The 14626-nt window shown below is 36.6% G+C and overlaps 1 protein-coding gene across 1 annotated transcript; it reads left to right on the forward strand.

Annotated features, from left to right (window-relative positions):
• Positions 1 to 1298: 1298 nt before the first annotated feature.
• c22h4orf48 (chromosome 22 C4orf48 homolog) lies at positions 1299 to 5661 on the forward strand. The gene is made up of 4 exons (XM_037759678.1): positions 1299 to 1572; positions 1800 to 1938; positions 3066 to 3154; positions 4518 to 5661. Exons 2-4 carry the CDS (start codon positions 1821 to 1823, stop codon positions 4587 to 4589), a joined length of 279 nt encoding a protein of 92 aa, XP_037615606.1. The 5' UTR covers positions 1299 to 1572; positions 1800 to 1820; the 3' UTR covers positions 4590 to 5661.
• The last annotated feature ends 8965 nt before the right edge of the window (positions 5662 to 14626 follow it).

A 14626-nucleotide genomic window follows, 5' to 3' on the forward strand; every position in this document is an offset into this window, starting at 1 on the left:
CAACAATACAACCAGAAAAACATCATCTACAATAAAACTAATCAATGAACAACAATACAACCAGAAAAACATCATCTACAATAAAACTAATCAATAAACAACAATACAACCAGAAAAACATCATCTACAATAAAACTAATCAATGAACAACAATACAACCATAAATACACACATCTACAATTAAACTAATCAGTGAACATTAATACAACCAGAAAAACATCATCTACAATAAAACTATGAACCATAAATACACACCTCTACCATACAACTAATCAGTGAACAACAATACAACCATAAATACATCATCTACCATACAACTAATCAATGAACAACAATACAACCATAAAAACATCATCTACCATACAACTAATCAATGAACAACAATACAACCATAAATACACTATAACATCTACTATACAACTAATCAATGAACAACAATACAACCAGAAAAACACACATCTACAATAAAACTAATCAATGAACAACAATACAACCAGAAATACACTATAACATCTACTATAAAACTAATCAATGAACAACAATACAACCACTAATACAATAACTCTACAATAAAACTATGAACCATAACAACAATCATCTACAATAAAACTATAGGTGTACTTCACTTTAATACTATGGCCATACCTCGGGTTTGATCAGTTGTAACCTTTTATTTTTATATATATGTTGTACATATATATATGATATTATATTATACATATATATATGTTGTGTATATATATATATATATATAATATAATATCATATATATGTTGTACATATATATATAATATATATGTTGTACATATATATCTATATTATATATATATGTTGTACATATATATACGTGTACAACACATATATATATATTGTACACATATATATATTATAACATATATATATATGTTGTACATATATATATATATAATATTATATTATATATATATGTTGTACATATATACGTGTACAACACATATATATATATTGTACACATATATATATATTATAACATATATATATGTTGTACATATATATATAATATATTATATATATATGTTGTACATATATACATAGCAATAGTGCATTGTAGGCTATTTGAAGTAAAAGTAATTATTATGTAGAATGGTTCAGAGTGTTATTATATATATTATTACTTATGTATTAGTATAAGCAGCAGTTTAATGTGGTAATTTTTACTATTTTATATACGTTGGATACTTTAATCTATAACATATACTTTATAAACTGATCCTATGTTAAATCTTATTGTGAAAAGTTTACTAATAGCCAAAGCTATAAAATATGAAGTACAGGACAATATTTCCCTCTGAAATGTTGAGGAGTGGCAAAAAATCAAATTTACTTATTTACTTCCCACCAGTGATGATAAGATGTATAGTCTGTTTTTCCACGGCCTTTATTTTGAAATGTTTTCACCGGAAGTCTTGATTCTGGTCCTCCTTAGCAAATTTTGAGATGAACCAACGCGCATGCGCAGTCCTGTTAATCTACATTAAACAATCCTAGGTGGGCATCTTGAGCTGATCTGCAAATATCATCGACTAATTCACGGTAGGTTCACATGCATTTTGTTTAATAAACGGTAATGCTTCTCTGTAGTCTGTATTTGTTTAAATAGATAAACATTTAGAGGATGAAAACTGGACTATTTATTCTAAACAAAGCCTATATCAGTATTCTGTTATTGCATTGACTGTGGGCCGTGTAGGACATTTTTCTGTTGTTATATAGCGAGATTTAACCACTCTCCTGTTCTGCACATTTCTGATTTGAAAAAGGTAATTGAACACATCACCACCATGGCATCCAGTGGATATTATCTTCAGGCAGCGGTGCTCCTTCTGGCTGTGCAGCTCCTCTGTCTCGGTGGTGCAGCCGATGCGGATCAGGACACTGGGACTGTCATCCCTGCAGAAAGTAGGTGCATTTAAATAGGAGATTTTTCATTTTTTTCTGCCTTTTCAGTGCAGGTTTTTTTTTAAAAATGTTTGTTAGGTTGAAAATGTGTCTGCCACAGTGATGTTTTTCATGTTGTAATGATAGCAGGTCCCCACAGAGGGTTTCTCAGTGGGAATTGTAGGTCATCCTAATTAGTGTAGCCTATATATCACAACATGAGAGATGGGCCTGCACTGCTACTTTAAAGGTCCCATATTATAAAAAAGTGAGATTTTCATGTTTGTTTTTTTTATTATGAAGTAGGTTTAAGTCCTATATAAATACTGTGAAAGTATCGAAAGGCTCAATCCACAGGGAAATACACACAGCCCATATTCAGAAACTCTGCATTTGAAACAAGCTGTCAGGATTTCTGTCCATTTGTGATGTCACAAATATACAATATTTAGACCCTTTACACAGATTTAAACATAAAAATTCTAAATGTGTCCCAGTTTATTTCCTGGTGCAGTGTATGTAAATAACATCAGCTGACAGGAAGTAAACATGGACCCAAACTGTTGCCTAGCAATGCAATTCCGTTGCAATTTCGTTGAAATGCACTAAAACGGAGCGTTTCAGGCAGAGGGTGAATACAGGTATATTCAGGCAGACAGCATGATGAAAATAAAGTTGTTTTTTTAACAATACAGCATGTAAACATGTTCTAGTAGAAACAAAATACAAGTAAGAACCTGAAAATGAGTACGATATGGGACCTTTAAAGGCAAATACCTATTATTTTGTATTGCAGCCACCATTGGTGATAATTGGAAATTTGACCCTTTTGTCATTAAAAAAAGGATCTAGCCTTCTCCACAGTTATATTTACTATACAATCTACATCAATAAAGCAAGACTATGCACATTTTTAAAAGAGAAATCACAATCTTCTTCTTACAAATGAAAAGTTGAATTCAAAAGCAATACAACACACCCTTGCTCAATTCAATACTCTCAGAGGTTTTGCTGCTGCAGCCCTACTTGGTCTGGTATGACGAGCAAACCTTAGGTAGATATTGCTGTGAAGTTGACCGACATCTCTGAGTCAGGTCACAGACTTTTGTGAATCTCTTTATTTCTGAGTTCTTTCGTCTTATTTCCAGGTCGCCCATGTGTGGACTGTCATGCATTTGAGTTTATGCAGAGGGCACTGCAGGATCTAAAGAAGACCGCGTTCAACCTTGATGCCAGGGTAGGTGAAGAGGGCTTATATTATTCCCTGTTATATCATTTTTTTAAAAGATTTTTTACCTCCCATGCTAAAGTGTTAAATTAGCTCAGGATTCACCAGCTGATGAGTCTTCCATAAAACAATTGGTGTATGATAATGGTGACTTTGTGGGTTGGATAATGACGGCTGGTTATATGCTGTCATTTTACTTTATTTTTTGTGATCAAATTTGTATTTTTCAATACTAGGGGTTAGATTGAGTATAACAGCAAATCATCCGCATTTACATGGTATTTTTTTTTATCCAAGTGTATTATTTTCGTATTACACAGCTTTGTTGAATACTCGATTCTGATTGGTCAATCGCGGCGTTCTACGGTCTGTTATTTCTTTATAGCAGACTGTTGCTATGTATAACAGACCGTTGCTATGGCCACAGTTCTAATGTTGGACTCTGGCAGACCGTTTTGTGTCAAATTGTTGATTTCTTAAGTAAGTAGCCGTGTAAGAAGCAGGATAATGTACAGCTAGTGGGTCATTGTTGTGAAATAAACTCCTTCAGGGTGATGCAAGACCTGTCAGGGTTTATTTCACAACAATGACCGGCTCGCTGTATATTATCTCTTACATATCTGCTAAATAATATATATATAAAAATATGCTGTCATTTTACATACATTGTATTTAATGTGATCTTGTGTAGTAGGTTTCACAATGAAGTCAGGTTCTTAAAAAAAGTATATACAATTAATATAAGTGTAATTGTCTTTATTTATATAAATGTATATGACCTAGCAAATGATAAATTACGGCTAAATTTGTTATCATGCTTTCCATAATAACATTACTATATATATAAAAAAGCCACACAAATGTATGCATTATAATGTGCTAACCCAATAATAGACCTGTGTTATTATGTATAAAAAATGTTTGCCAAAAAATGTAAAATACGATTTCCAATGTCAACAATGAATCTTTAAAGGTACAGTAGCTGCGGTAACGTGAGCTGCAGAGTGCAAAACCGTGGCACTGCCAGCCGCCTTCTGTTGCTCCTAAAGTAGTGTTATTATGGTAAAGATGGCCTCTGAGCGAGGCGAACGGCGTTACCGCAGTCTTGGAAAGGGAGGATTGAGTGGAGGGGTTGCAATATGCAACCAACTGAATCATACACATACGCACCTTTAACCTTTTGATCAACTCAGAGCTTCTCCCATCTGGATTTTGGTGGTTGGACAGTAGGAAGACACAGTTTATTGCTCTTTTAGTAAATTAATTCAACTGAAACTGTAAAAGTTACGGGGAGAAAAATGGGATTTTTTGAAAAGTAGAAATTACGCCCTCGAGTCCAGCTGATGTTTACACGTTGTTTTGTCCGTTGCAGACAGAGACGCTGGTGCTGAGGGCGGAGAGGAGGGCTCTGTGTGACTGTATGCCCACCAACTCACTGCGCTGATTACACCTGAGGACGCCTCCACCTGTCATCACACCCCGACACACTGACGACAACCCTGTTCCAAACCTCTACTCATGTACAGCGATTTTCATCTTAACTTATTCTCGCAATAGGCACTTTATTTTCTTTTCTCTCATATCACTGTTGGGTGAAGCTTTGATTTGAAATCGTGCATCAGAAGGCATGTTATTGTTTTGCCTTATTCGGGGCGGCTTTTATACCACTGATGTTTTACATTGTGAAACACATGGCTGTGAAACTAGTTTGTTTTCATCGTCATAGGATTTGGGTCAGTTCTCATCCGTCTCCTATGAGGCATAAACTATTTTTTGTACTTTTTAGTATTTGACTGTATAATGTAGATACAGTAGAATGCATTGATAAATTCACTTGTCGAATGTGTTGTATGAGATTAATGTTTACGACGATTATACACATCAAACTGTAGCATCACATGGAATTTATTTAACTGATCAAAATATTTCAATAACATTAAAATAATTTAGGAATTTCACAGATTCAAATTAGTTGATTTGCAGCCTGGCTTCTTTTGCATAAAAAAAGGTTGGGTAACTTATTAAAGAATATTTTTCTTTGTGATATAACCATGAGGATTTTTCTTTGTAAAGAAATCAGCAGAAATAATAATTTTACCAGAAGTTCAAACAATATTTTCAGACTTTTTTTAGGCAGAAAAAGCATACTTGTAGGTCTTGATTTAGCACAGCACTGTAGCATGAATTTACAGCACTTTTTGTTAACCTGCTGTTAATGTACAGTAGATTGTATGTATAGATTATGTATATGTACACGGGTCTTCTTTGTCTGACAAAGGTGTATGCAAGAATAGTGATAAAATTATATAGTAATTAAATGAGCTGCAATATCGACGGGTGAAGGAAGGACGGATAGAGGAACACTGGCTGCAGCAGGGGACATAGAGATAGAAATAATAATTGTCTTATTGTTGCTTGTTCATGAACAGTGTACTTTGTTAACATTATGTCACAAGACACCCCATTTTTTTGTCTTAATGTTGTACCTATCAATAAAAACAATGAATGATCTTTAATGCTTTTATTATTTCCTCTGGCTGGGACTTTTCTCACAGATCACGCTGATGATCTGGAATAAAGAAGCACAGTGTGGGTTCGTGCTGGCATTAATATAGACACAAATTCATTAATTCGTTAATTCCTTTAGTGGTCTCTGCTGGGTCTCACAGCTCAGTTGTAGGTGTAGTCCTGTGATGACTGTGTGAAAAATGTGTAAAAAGTGTTTCCACTTCTACAATTAGCCTCTAGGGCTTCAACTTAAAATCATTTTCATTACAGATTCGGTAACACTTCATTTTACAGGAACGCAAATTTCATGATAATTAGGTGATAATTAGCAAGTAAGCTACTTGAAATTTCTTTGGAATTACTGCCAAATTACTCCAATATGTACCTCAAAATGTATCAAACATTACTTTATTATAAACATTACATATAATTATATGCTAAAATAGCATATAATGGTTAAAATAGGGGCCTTAGGCTTCAGAAGCGGCTGCTCTTCATCAGAGGTGGAAAACCAAAACTAATAGAAGACACTTCTGATCAGGCACATATCTCATTATTATGTGACTTATTGTCAACATAAATGTAACCTGGTAGCTAAAGTAATGATTGAGGGAGTTTTTTTAAAGAAATTTCAAATAAGTTATTTGCTAAATTATTATCTATTTTATCAGCAGACATGGAAATAAAACATATCAATTAACTTTGTATTCTTTTCCTGGAAATGTATTAAATATAATTATTAAATAATGTTTATAATAAAGTAATTTTTGAGGTAAATATTGGGGTAATTTGGCAGTAATTCCAAAGAAATTTCAAATAAGTTATTTGCTAATTATCATCTCATTACCATGACATTTGCAGACAAGTAAAATTAAGTGTAAATAGCAGGCTATATATTCTATATGTATATAATTATATTCCACTATTTCCAAATAGCTGGTAATTATCACCTAATTACCATGAAATTTGCGGACCTGTAAAATGAAGTGTTACCCAACATACTTATTAATATTATATTCCATTTCTGCAAATAGATCCCCTTAATGTAACACACTGTCCCTTTAAGGATCACTTTGGGAGTGAAGGCAGGTTATGTATTTAGGTAGTAGGCTGCCCTTTACATTAGCATCTGTGTTACAGGTTATTATTTTACAATTTGTCTAATACGGATTACCTAAGAGCAACACCTTGAATCATAGCAGCACTTCCCCTTCATTTATCCAAGAAGATGCTCTGCAGAGCCTCAACCCTGTCTGAGCAGTGTATGTGTGTGTGTGTGTGTGTGTGTTACCAGTCACAGAAGGGATGTTTTAAGGTCTTGCTGTTTTAGCTGACCTCATCCCCTCCCACACACACACACAGCTCTTTATTTATTTACAACAGGGATTACAGCATGGAAAAAAAAGAAACCCTGCAATACCCTTATCTACACCAGCAGGAGGAGTCCTAAGTAAAGGCATGCCGCCAGCTGTGTCGCAGCAATGCAGCACTCTCTACTTTCCCCCATGGCTGTAAATGCAGATGGGGTGAAATATTGTAAACAGATACAAAAAGAGGAAACTGAGGCACTACATTGGCCACCGAAGTGCCTGCAGTGACCTGGCAGGAATCTCAGCCCAGAGGCACCACCGTGTACCGCCAGCACTATTGAGGCAAATCCCCTTATACTGCACCAACCTTATCACACGGGATACTCCAGTTCTGCTGCTGAGGCAGCTTTAACAGACTTTTATTGAGACTGAGAGGGTTGAATATGCTGGGACACCAAGTATACGCTGAATCACTCTGAAAAATCCTTGTTGTCAAGCAGCCTCCACTTTCTCCCTCACTCCCTCTCCCACTCACTCACTGGCTCCTTCTCTCTACAGGGGCCTTTCAACTTTTCTTTCATCTGCTCCCGGAAAAGCTGACTGAATCATTCCAGCTGTTTGAAATTCTCTGGTGGGGGCAAGCAAGCAAAATCTTCAATATTTTCTTCCCCTTTTATCTTACTTTGGCAGCGCTTTGACCTTGCCCACAAAAGTTTGCTCACCTCACCATGTGGGACTTACTTAGCATGCCAGAAGGCAAGGCAACCCCCAGCCTGGGCGAATCTGAAGCATGTCAATTTATAAATTCAGCCATGTTCTCTGGGCTTTATGAAGGAAGACTGAGTGGAAAGGTCAGAGGTCAGTTTATAGCACAAGACTGCGTATACTGTAGATATTCGTGGTGGTTCCCAAGCCTTTTTTGGTTGGCCCAGCCCTGTCAGATGAGCTCAATCAACACCATGCGTTACATGTGTTCATTTGAATTGACTTTAAACTGGATGTTATGTAAACCTATTGATTATGTAAAAGTGAATATTGTTACAATTTCTTTTTCAAACAATTGAATTGTGAGTGTTTAAGTTGGTTTGATCAAGTTTGCTGTCATACTGCTACCACTTAGAGTGGTAAAAGATAGTTTGAACCATTTATCTATGATGCTACTTTTAGCTATTTTAACCATTTATACAATAGGCCTACTTTTAGCTAATTATTTGACCTGTTTATTGATGACTTTTAGATAACTATTTGACCTGTTTATTGATGACTTTTGGTCAATTATTTGACCTGTTTATTGATGACTTTTAGCTAACTATTTGACCTGTTTAATTGAAAACTCTTGCGATACTCTCTGCCGGACGGCCTATCTTAACCCTAACAATTCAAGGTCAATGCCTAACCTTAACCATCTCACGAGAGTTTAGCAAATCTAGGGTTGCAATCTAGACACAGCCTGTATTTTCTCAGACATCTTCCTTTTTGTCTGACATCGAAGCATTTGTAGTGAATACTGAAAGGGGTAGTTACCTCAAATCCCAAGTTCTAGTAAATGCTCTCAGTCGAGATATTTAAGTTTTGCTGCAAGCAGACTATGTTCTTTTGGAGCTGCTGATTCAATGAAAAACTTCTGTAGAGGTCTGTGAAGGAAAAAACAAACAAACAAATGGAAAGTATGAGCAAATAATGCAAGTCGTAGCAGAGATAAGTGTTAACGTGGTGGTCATCACAAAACGATCAATGAGATGCTGAAAACAAAAGAACAGCAGCTGGTGTGAAATGAAAGTGTGAAAAAAAATAAAGCTGTTCATCAGCTGGTAACGCCTCTTCCTGATGAGGAAAAAACAACACAAAAACAAATCCCACATGACTCGGAGTCACCGCTGGATTGATGATAAAATCATCATGACATCCCTTCAGCCTACAAGTAAGGGAAAAATGTACATTATCAGGAATTAATGGACGACGGGGAGGCCAGAACCGTCCGAAACGCAATGTTAATTCATGCATTTACCGGTATATGATTCAGAAATTGTCAAAACAGTACTCAATTCCCTGCAAATATTAATGCCATGTCACTGGTTTCTCTGTGAGTCATACCAGTTTCAGAGGTTGAGGAACCTCTGAGATGTGTCTGTGAAGATTCTCAGTCATCATGGTATATTTATTGACAAAGCATTGACAAAGATATTCCGAGTCTTGAAAGCTTCACATGGATGACAGTTACACACACCCATCTGGAGTCATAGTAAATATTATGGTATTTGCAATTGTTTTAAATATGTCCAGATAATCTTGGTGATCTCAGAGCTGAAGCTTATCACGCTTTTAAACTCCGTGCGTGAGATATAAAAAAATAATAGTAGTATAAACTCTTTTTATTGAGTGCATCTCGGCTGTCTATACCCTGCAGCTCCATGCTAGTGCTGTTTAGTATAGGAGGCCACAGCAACCAGAGGACACTAGAGAATTTGCCAATGTTAGCAGGGCACCATGAATAAGTGATATGTATGATAATGCATTAATTATACATATTTATATTTTTGCTGGTCCACCATAGATTACTCATTACATGACAGTCTTAGAAAATGCATGACCACTGCTACAAATGTACCCAAGCGAGAGACAGAGAGAGATTGGAAAGTGACAGAGGAAGAGTAATTTTGAAGAGGAAAAGAAATCATGGTTTGAATTTCAAGAGGCGTTTGAAATGATGAAGTAAGCGTAGAGCACCAGCGGGCTACATAGTACAATTCAGATGCTGGTTGCCGTGGCAACTTGGGTAGTTGTTTCTAAGTTATCAATGTTGGTACAATAATTTTGCCCTCTGCATGATCAATAATGCCAAATCATTTCCAGATAGCAAAATATGGATCCTACATCTGTGTTTACGCATCTCTTCTCACGTGACCTCTTTCCAGCCAATCAGGCCCGGTGTACGCCATGATGTTGATGAACGTGGCTCGCGTCAGAGAGCGACTCGGAGGTGGAGCTTGGTGTGTTAATTAAACTCTAGAATCATTGTTATTTAGCAGGAGAGTACAGTAGTGTTGTATTGGCTTGAATTAATATTGAAAGGTTACTGATTACTAATTTTATACACTTAATTTGGGGAGATATATATCTTGGTAAAAGGCTCATTATGTACTAAAACAACACATTTCTAACAAAGTGTCACGAAAAGCTGAATGTTTTAAGCTTTAATAATAGGATTTATTTCATTGGATTGGATTGCATTAAATGGTACAACTTCTAATGAAGCTTTTGCTGCTACTTCTTTTAGTGCATCTAAATCTGGTTGTAAACAGCTTTTCACAAAGCCATTAATTGGTTGGATTGCTTCATGAACGGCACCACTAAGTCTACCCACTATATGCTACTGAGCTATATTTCAGCTTTGTCTTTGTGTATCACTCTTATTTTAATTAATCTTATGTATCCACTGTGCCTTGATCTCCAGTTAAATGTGATTTATAGCATATTTGACTTTAAGGTGATTCAAATATTTTATCTTCTCAAAGATCCTTATAGATGTTTAAATCAGTTGCTTCACTTTGGCTGATCTCCTTTTGGCTCCGTCACTCAAAAATCACTTCCTTTAATATTATAGTATTAAAGAACGTCTATGCCAGATTGTCACTGCAGTGGAGCCTATAGGAGAAATGGTGGATGAAAAAACTATTCCACATTTGGTTTGTTCATGCTTCCTGTATCTAAAAAACTCTGTGTTAAAGCTCCCTTCCCAACTGAAGGTCATAAAACTCCACATCCGTCAACAAAAGGCCATATTCATGAAACGTCTTAAGGCTTACATCATCCATAGCAACGAGGTCAAAGGGAGTTCCTCCCATTCGTTCCCATTAGTCAAGGTTGCTCTTAGCTGTGTCCGGACTGGCTCTTAAAAGGAAATTATTGACCAGGAACTAAAGTGCCCATTGGGGGAATAACTGGTGGTAAGTTAAAACACTTCATGAATATGGCCTCGGATCTAACACCTCCAACGCTCAGACACAGCTTGAGATTCCAGTTTAGCTTTGTGCTTCTGACCTGTGACCACAAGAGGGAGACAGGCCTCTGGTAGAAAGTCAGACGGCCACTTCTTTCACATCTGAAACTGTGCCTAAATTTAACTAACTACTCTGTCTTGCATTTACTCACATGTGGCAGAAGAGAGATGGCAGTACAAAAGACTTAAAGGGGACATATCATGCTTATTTTCAGGTTCATATTTGTATTTTGATTTTCTACTAGAACACGTCTACATGCTTTAATGTTCAAAAAACACGTTATTTTTCTCATACTGTCTGTCTGAATATACCTGTATTCACCCTCTGTCTGAAACGCTCCGTTTTAGCGCCTGTCTCTTTAAGACCTTCCCTCCCAAAAAAGCCCAGTCTGCTCTGATTGGCTTGTGAGAAAAATATGGTGCTTTCTCGAGCCATAGGCCGTATATTCTAATGAGCCTGCATGTGACATAAGAAGGGGAGCCATATCTGAATGGTCTGTTGAATCACATGTTTTCTGATCTAGGCAGCCCACAAAAAAACTGACTGGGTTGTTTTTATTTCACAGTTTGTTTAATATATTACTACTTTTTAGTATACTTTTACTTGTAATGGAATATATCTTCTTTTCTTAAGGAAAGGATCTGGAAGTACTGCTTCCACTACTGTGTATGCGACTTACCACTGCAACACTACAGCAATGTATTCTATGAATGAGAACTATGAGCATACATTACCGCATTATAATGGGATGATAATAAATGAGCAACTGAATGATATAAAAACATACCACCTAAAACAAATTACAACTACATTACATTAATACATTAAATGAAATCATATTTTCAGTATGAAACACTTACCATATTACATCAGGAAAGGGGACACAAACAAAACAACGTATCTGTATGAATCAAATATCACAAATAAGGAAGTGTTTTTGGACAAGGTGTCACTCAGCTGCAACTAGAAGCAGTTCAAGGATTGTTTTCTTTACATTGGGGTAAAATAGATTTTATAATTTGTTAGTGGGGCCAACCTAAGATTGATTTACTACTGTAATGTCTATATATCTTGCATTAGAGACGGCATCTTATGGTATTTTTTGCTTATTAGTTCTGGAGCACCGTACAGCCTAATATAAACAAATACTGTATAAGCTAGAGAGATAAAGTCAGATCTAGCATTTTTTTTTATTATGTCTGTTATTTTTTTTCCTAACACAGCAGCTCGTTGCTACAGTAAACCTACATTAAAATTAGAAATTAAAATATATTTGTGTGCAGAATAACTCTGCTATAGTATTTTTTGCTGCTGAGACAGGTAGCTTTGGGAAAGATTTTTAGGAGAAGTTTAGGATTGGTTTTCTAGCAACAGCAGAATTTTAGAGGTCATGTTGACCTCCAAAAAAAGAAAAGAGCAGAAAAAGATGAAACATGACCGTGAGGGATGTGTTAATGGGGTGGGGGTGGGGATGCTAGGATAGAAAGGGCGGTCCTCTACAGGCCTGTGCCCAGGGGCCCAGTGTTTCATAATCTGTCCACATGTGCTTCAGATCAGTAATCTCAATGAAATGTGGGTGTTAAAAAGGCAGCACTTATTGTGTCTTTGCCTTTCATTTGAATACTTTGAATTACCTTGTTATTGAAAAGTGCTTTACAAATAAACTTGCGTTGCCTTAGGTGGCTGCTAAAACAGGCAAGAGGAGTAACACCAACCTGCAAACTGTGGGAAACACATTGAAGCCTTAAACTTCTGAGAGCAGAGTCCTGTCTGGCTGCCCAGTCGCTGGAAAAGGTCAAGAGGTCACAGCAGGAGCAGAGGCAGGAGAGTCAGGAGAGGCATGATGTGACCTTTAGAGGGTGGGGGGTGGGGTGGGGGAGTTTCCTCGGCTGCAGGAAAACACAAGTGTCAGAGGTCGCACTCCAGATTATTAGATCAATATGTGGGGCTCTGTTTTCAACGGGTCTGTTCCAGTGGAGAATATCTGAGAAGCACATTCAGTATTTGTGAACACTTTGAACACTACAGTAATAGTTTTTTTTTCATTTATAACCACGCTAGAAATTGTGTCTCTAAGAGGGCAATGACACACTTTGATCCAGAGTGAAATATCTTGACAGGTTATTGGAAGGCCGTGAAATTTGGTCCAGAGAAATGCTAACAAAAAAATGCTAATTATACAGATTAGTACGGTACATGTATAATTTAAAGTATTAGTATTAGGGGGGAGGACAAAAAACAATACAGCACAGTATCACAATATTTTGCAATATTGTATCGATACACGGATATCAAGTATCGATGTTTTATTATATAAACTAACCTCTTAACAATCCGTTTTGAGCCAAATTTGACGATGTACCAAACATTACATTTCCTGCTCCACTAATGTTAAATAATAGATAAATAGTTCCAACAATCTAGTTTTCTGGTGTGCACTGAGCACCTCTAATATATGAATGAGTATCACATCCTCAAAGAGCTGCTGATGTGGCTAGTAAAGAAGGACTCTAGACATATTTACGCATGACTGTTTTCTTTAGGAAAGAAAGAATAAAAACGTGACATCTGGGCGTTTTTGCCAAAAACGTGTTGAGTCCTTCAACAGCACATTCGTCACTAAATCTCTATTTGTATCCAAACGTGTGCTTAACCGACACATCAGCACAAGATCAGCCAATAAGGAGAGCAACAGCTGTATGACACATAACTGTAAAATAGGGGTTTTGTAATGACTACACCGTAGGCCACAAAGGGGAAAAATAAAGCTTGTAATTATGTGTCCAATTCTCACCCAGTGTTATTTCTGAGAGCTTGTAAATGCACTGAAACTGTATTCACAATACAAATCACATGTACTAGTTCACAGGGAACAGTACAAGTGTTGTGTACACGCTGATTATGGTGTATAATAAAAGCAGCCTATAACATGAAGTCAGGCGCAACAGAAAGCTGAATGCTCGTCACATGTCAGACGATGTGACTCTGATGTGAACACTTTTAAACATCAGGCTGTTTGTCCTCAAACATGGGATGGATTTTCAATAGTAATTCACAGTATGTTCCGTAAATTAGAAATGAAAACAAATTACACCAGCATGCCCAGAAGTCACGTTTTTATTCTTTCTTTCCTAAAGAGAACAGTCATGTGTAAATACGTCTAGAGGCCTTCTTTACTAGCCACATTAGCAGCTCTCTGATGATGCATGCCGGTTAGATTTGTGTCCAACTTGCTCTGACGTCATGCACACGTGGGCAACGATAACCTCACGAGATCGAGGAGGCCGCAGTTTTAAGAGCCAGGCCCCCGCAGTTGCTCTCCACCAACTGTAAGACCCATGGCATTATGGGAAACGCCTGGCTGTCGCCTGATCAAAGAGCTGATTGGCTCTTAGGTTTGACAACAAACACCACGTGTTGTAGAAAGTCCGAACTTTCTGTGATATTTAGCGCTACTGTAGGCTATTAGTCTCATGTTGTGCAATGGAGGTTTAATCTGTTAACAAATACATTTTATGTGGTTGATAATAATAAATGTTATTAATAAGCACTTATCAAAACGAGAAAAAAAACAACTTTTGGGTGTGTAGTCTTTCTAATTACGTATCTTCACAGTCTGATAATTCAACTGTTTTACAACAAACTGAGACTTTCTTGACCTG

The sequence above is a fragment of the Sebastes umbrosus genome, chromosome 22 (genome assembly GCF_015220745.1).
Source record: "Sebastes umbrosus isolate fSebUmb1 chromosome 22, fSebUmb1.pri, whole genome shotgun sequence".
Taxonomy (NCBI): Eukaryota; Metazoa; Chordata; class Actinopteri; order Perciformes; family Sebastidae; genus Sebastes; species Sebastes umbrosus.

Excerpts from the sequence above, each read along its gene's own strand:
- c22h4orf48 (XM_037759678.1), top strand. The coding sequence starts at position 1,821 with ATGGCATCCAGTGGATATTATCTTCAGGCAGCGGTGCTCCTTCTGGCT. Across the intron at positions 1,939-3,065 it reads GACTGTCATCCCTGCAGAAA|GTCGCCCATGTGTGGACTGT; the intron begins GTAGGTGCATTT and ends TCTTATTTCCAG. Across the intron at positions 3,155-4,517 it reads CGTTCAACCTTGATGCCAGG|ACAGAGACGCTGGTGCTGAG; the intron begins GTAGGTGAAGAG and ends TGTCCGTTGCAG.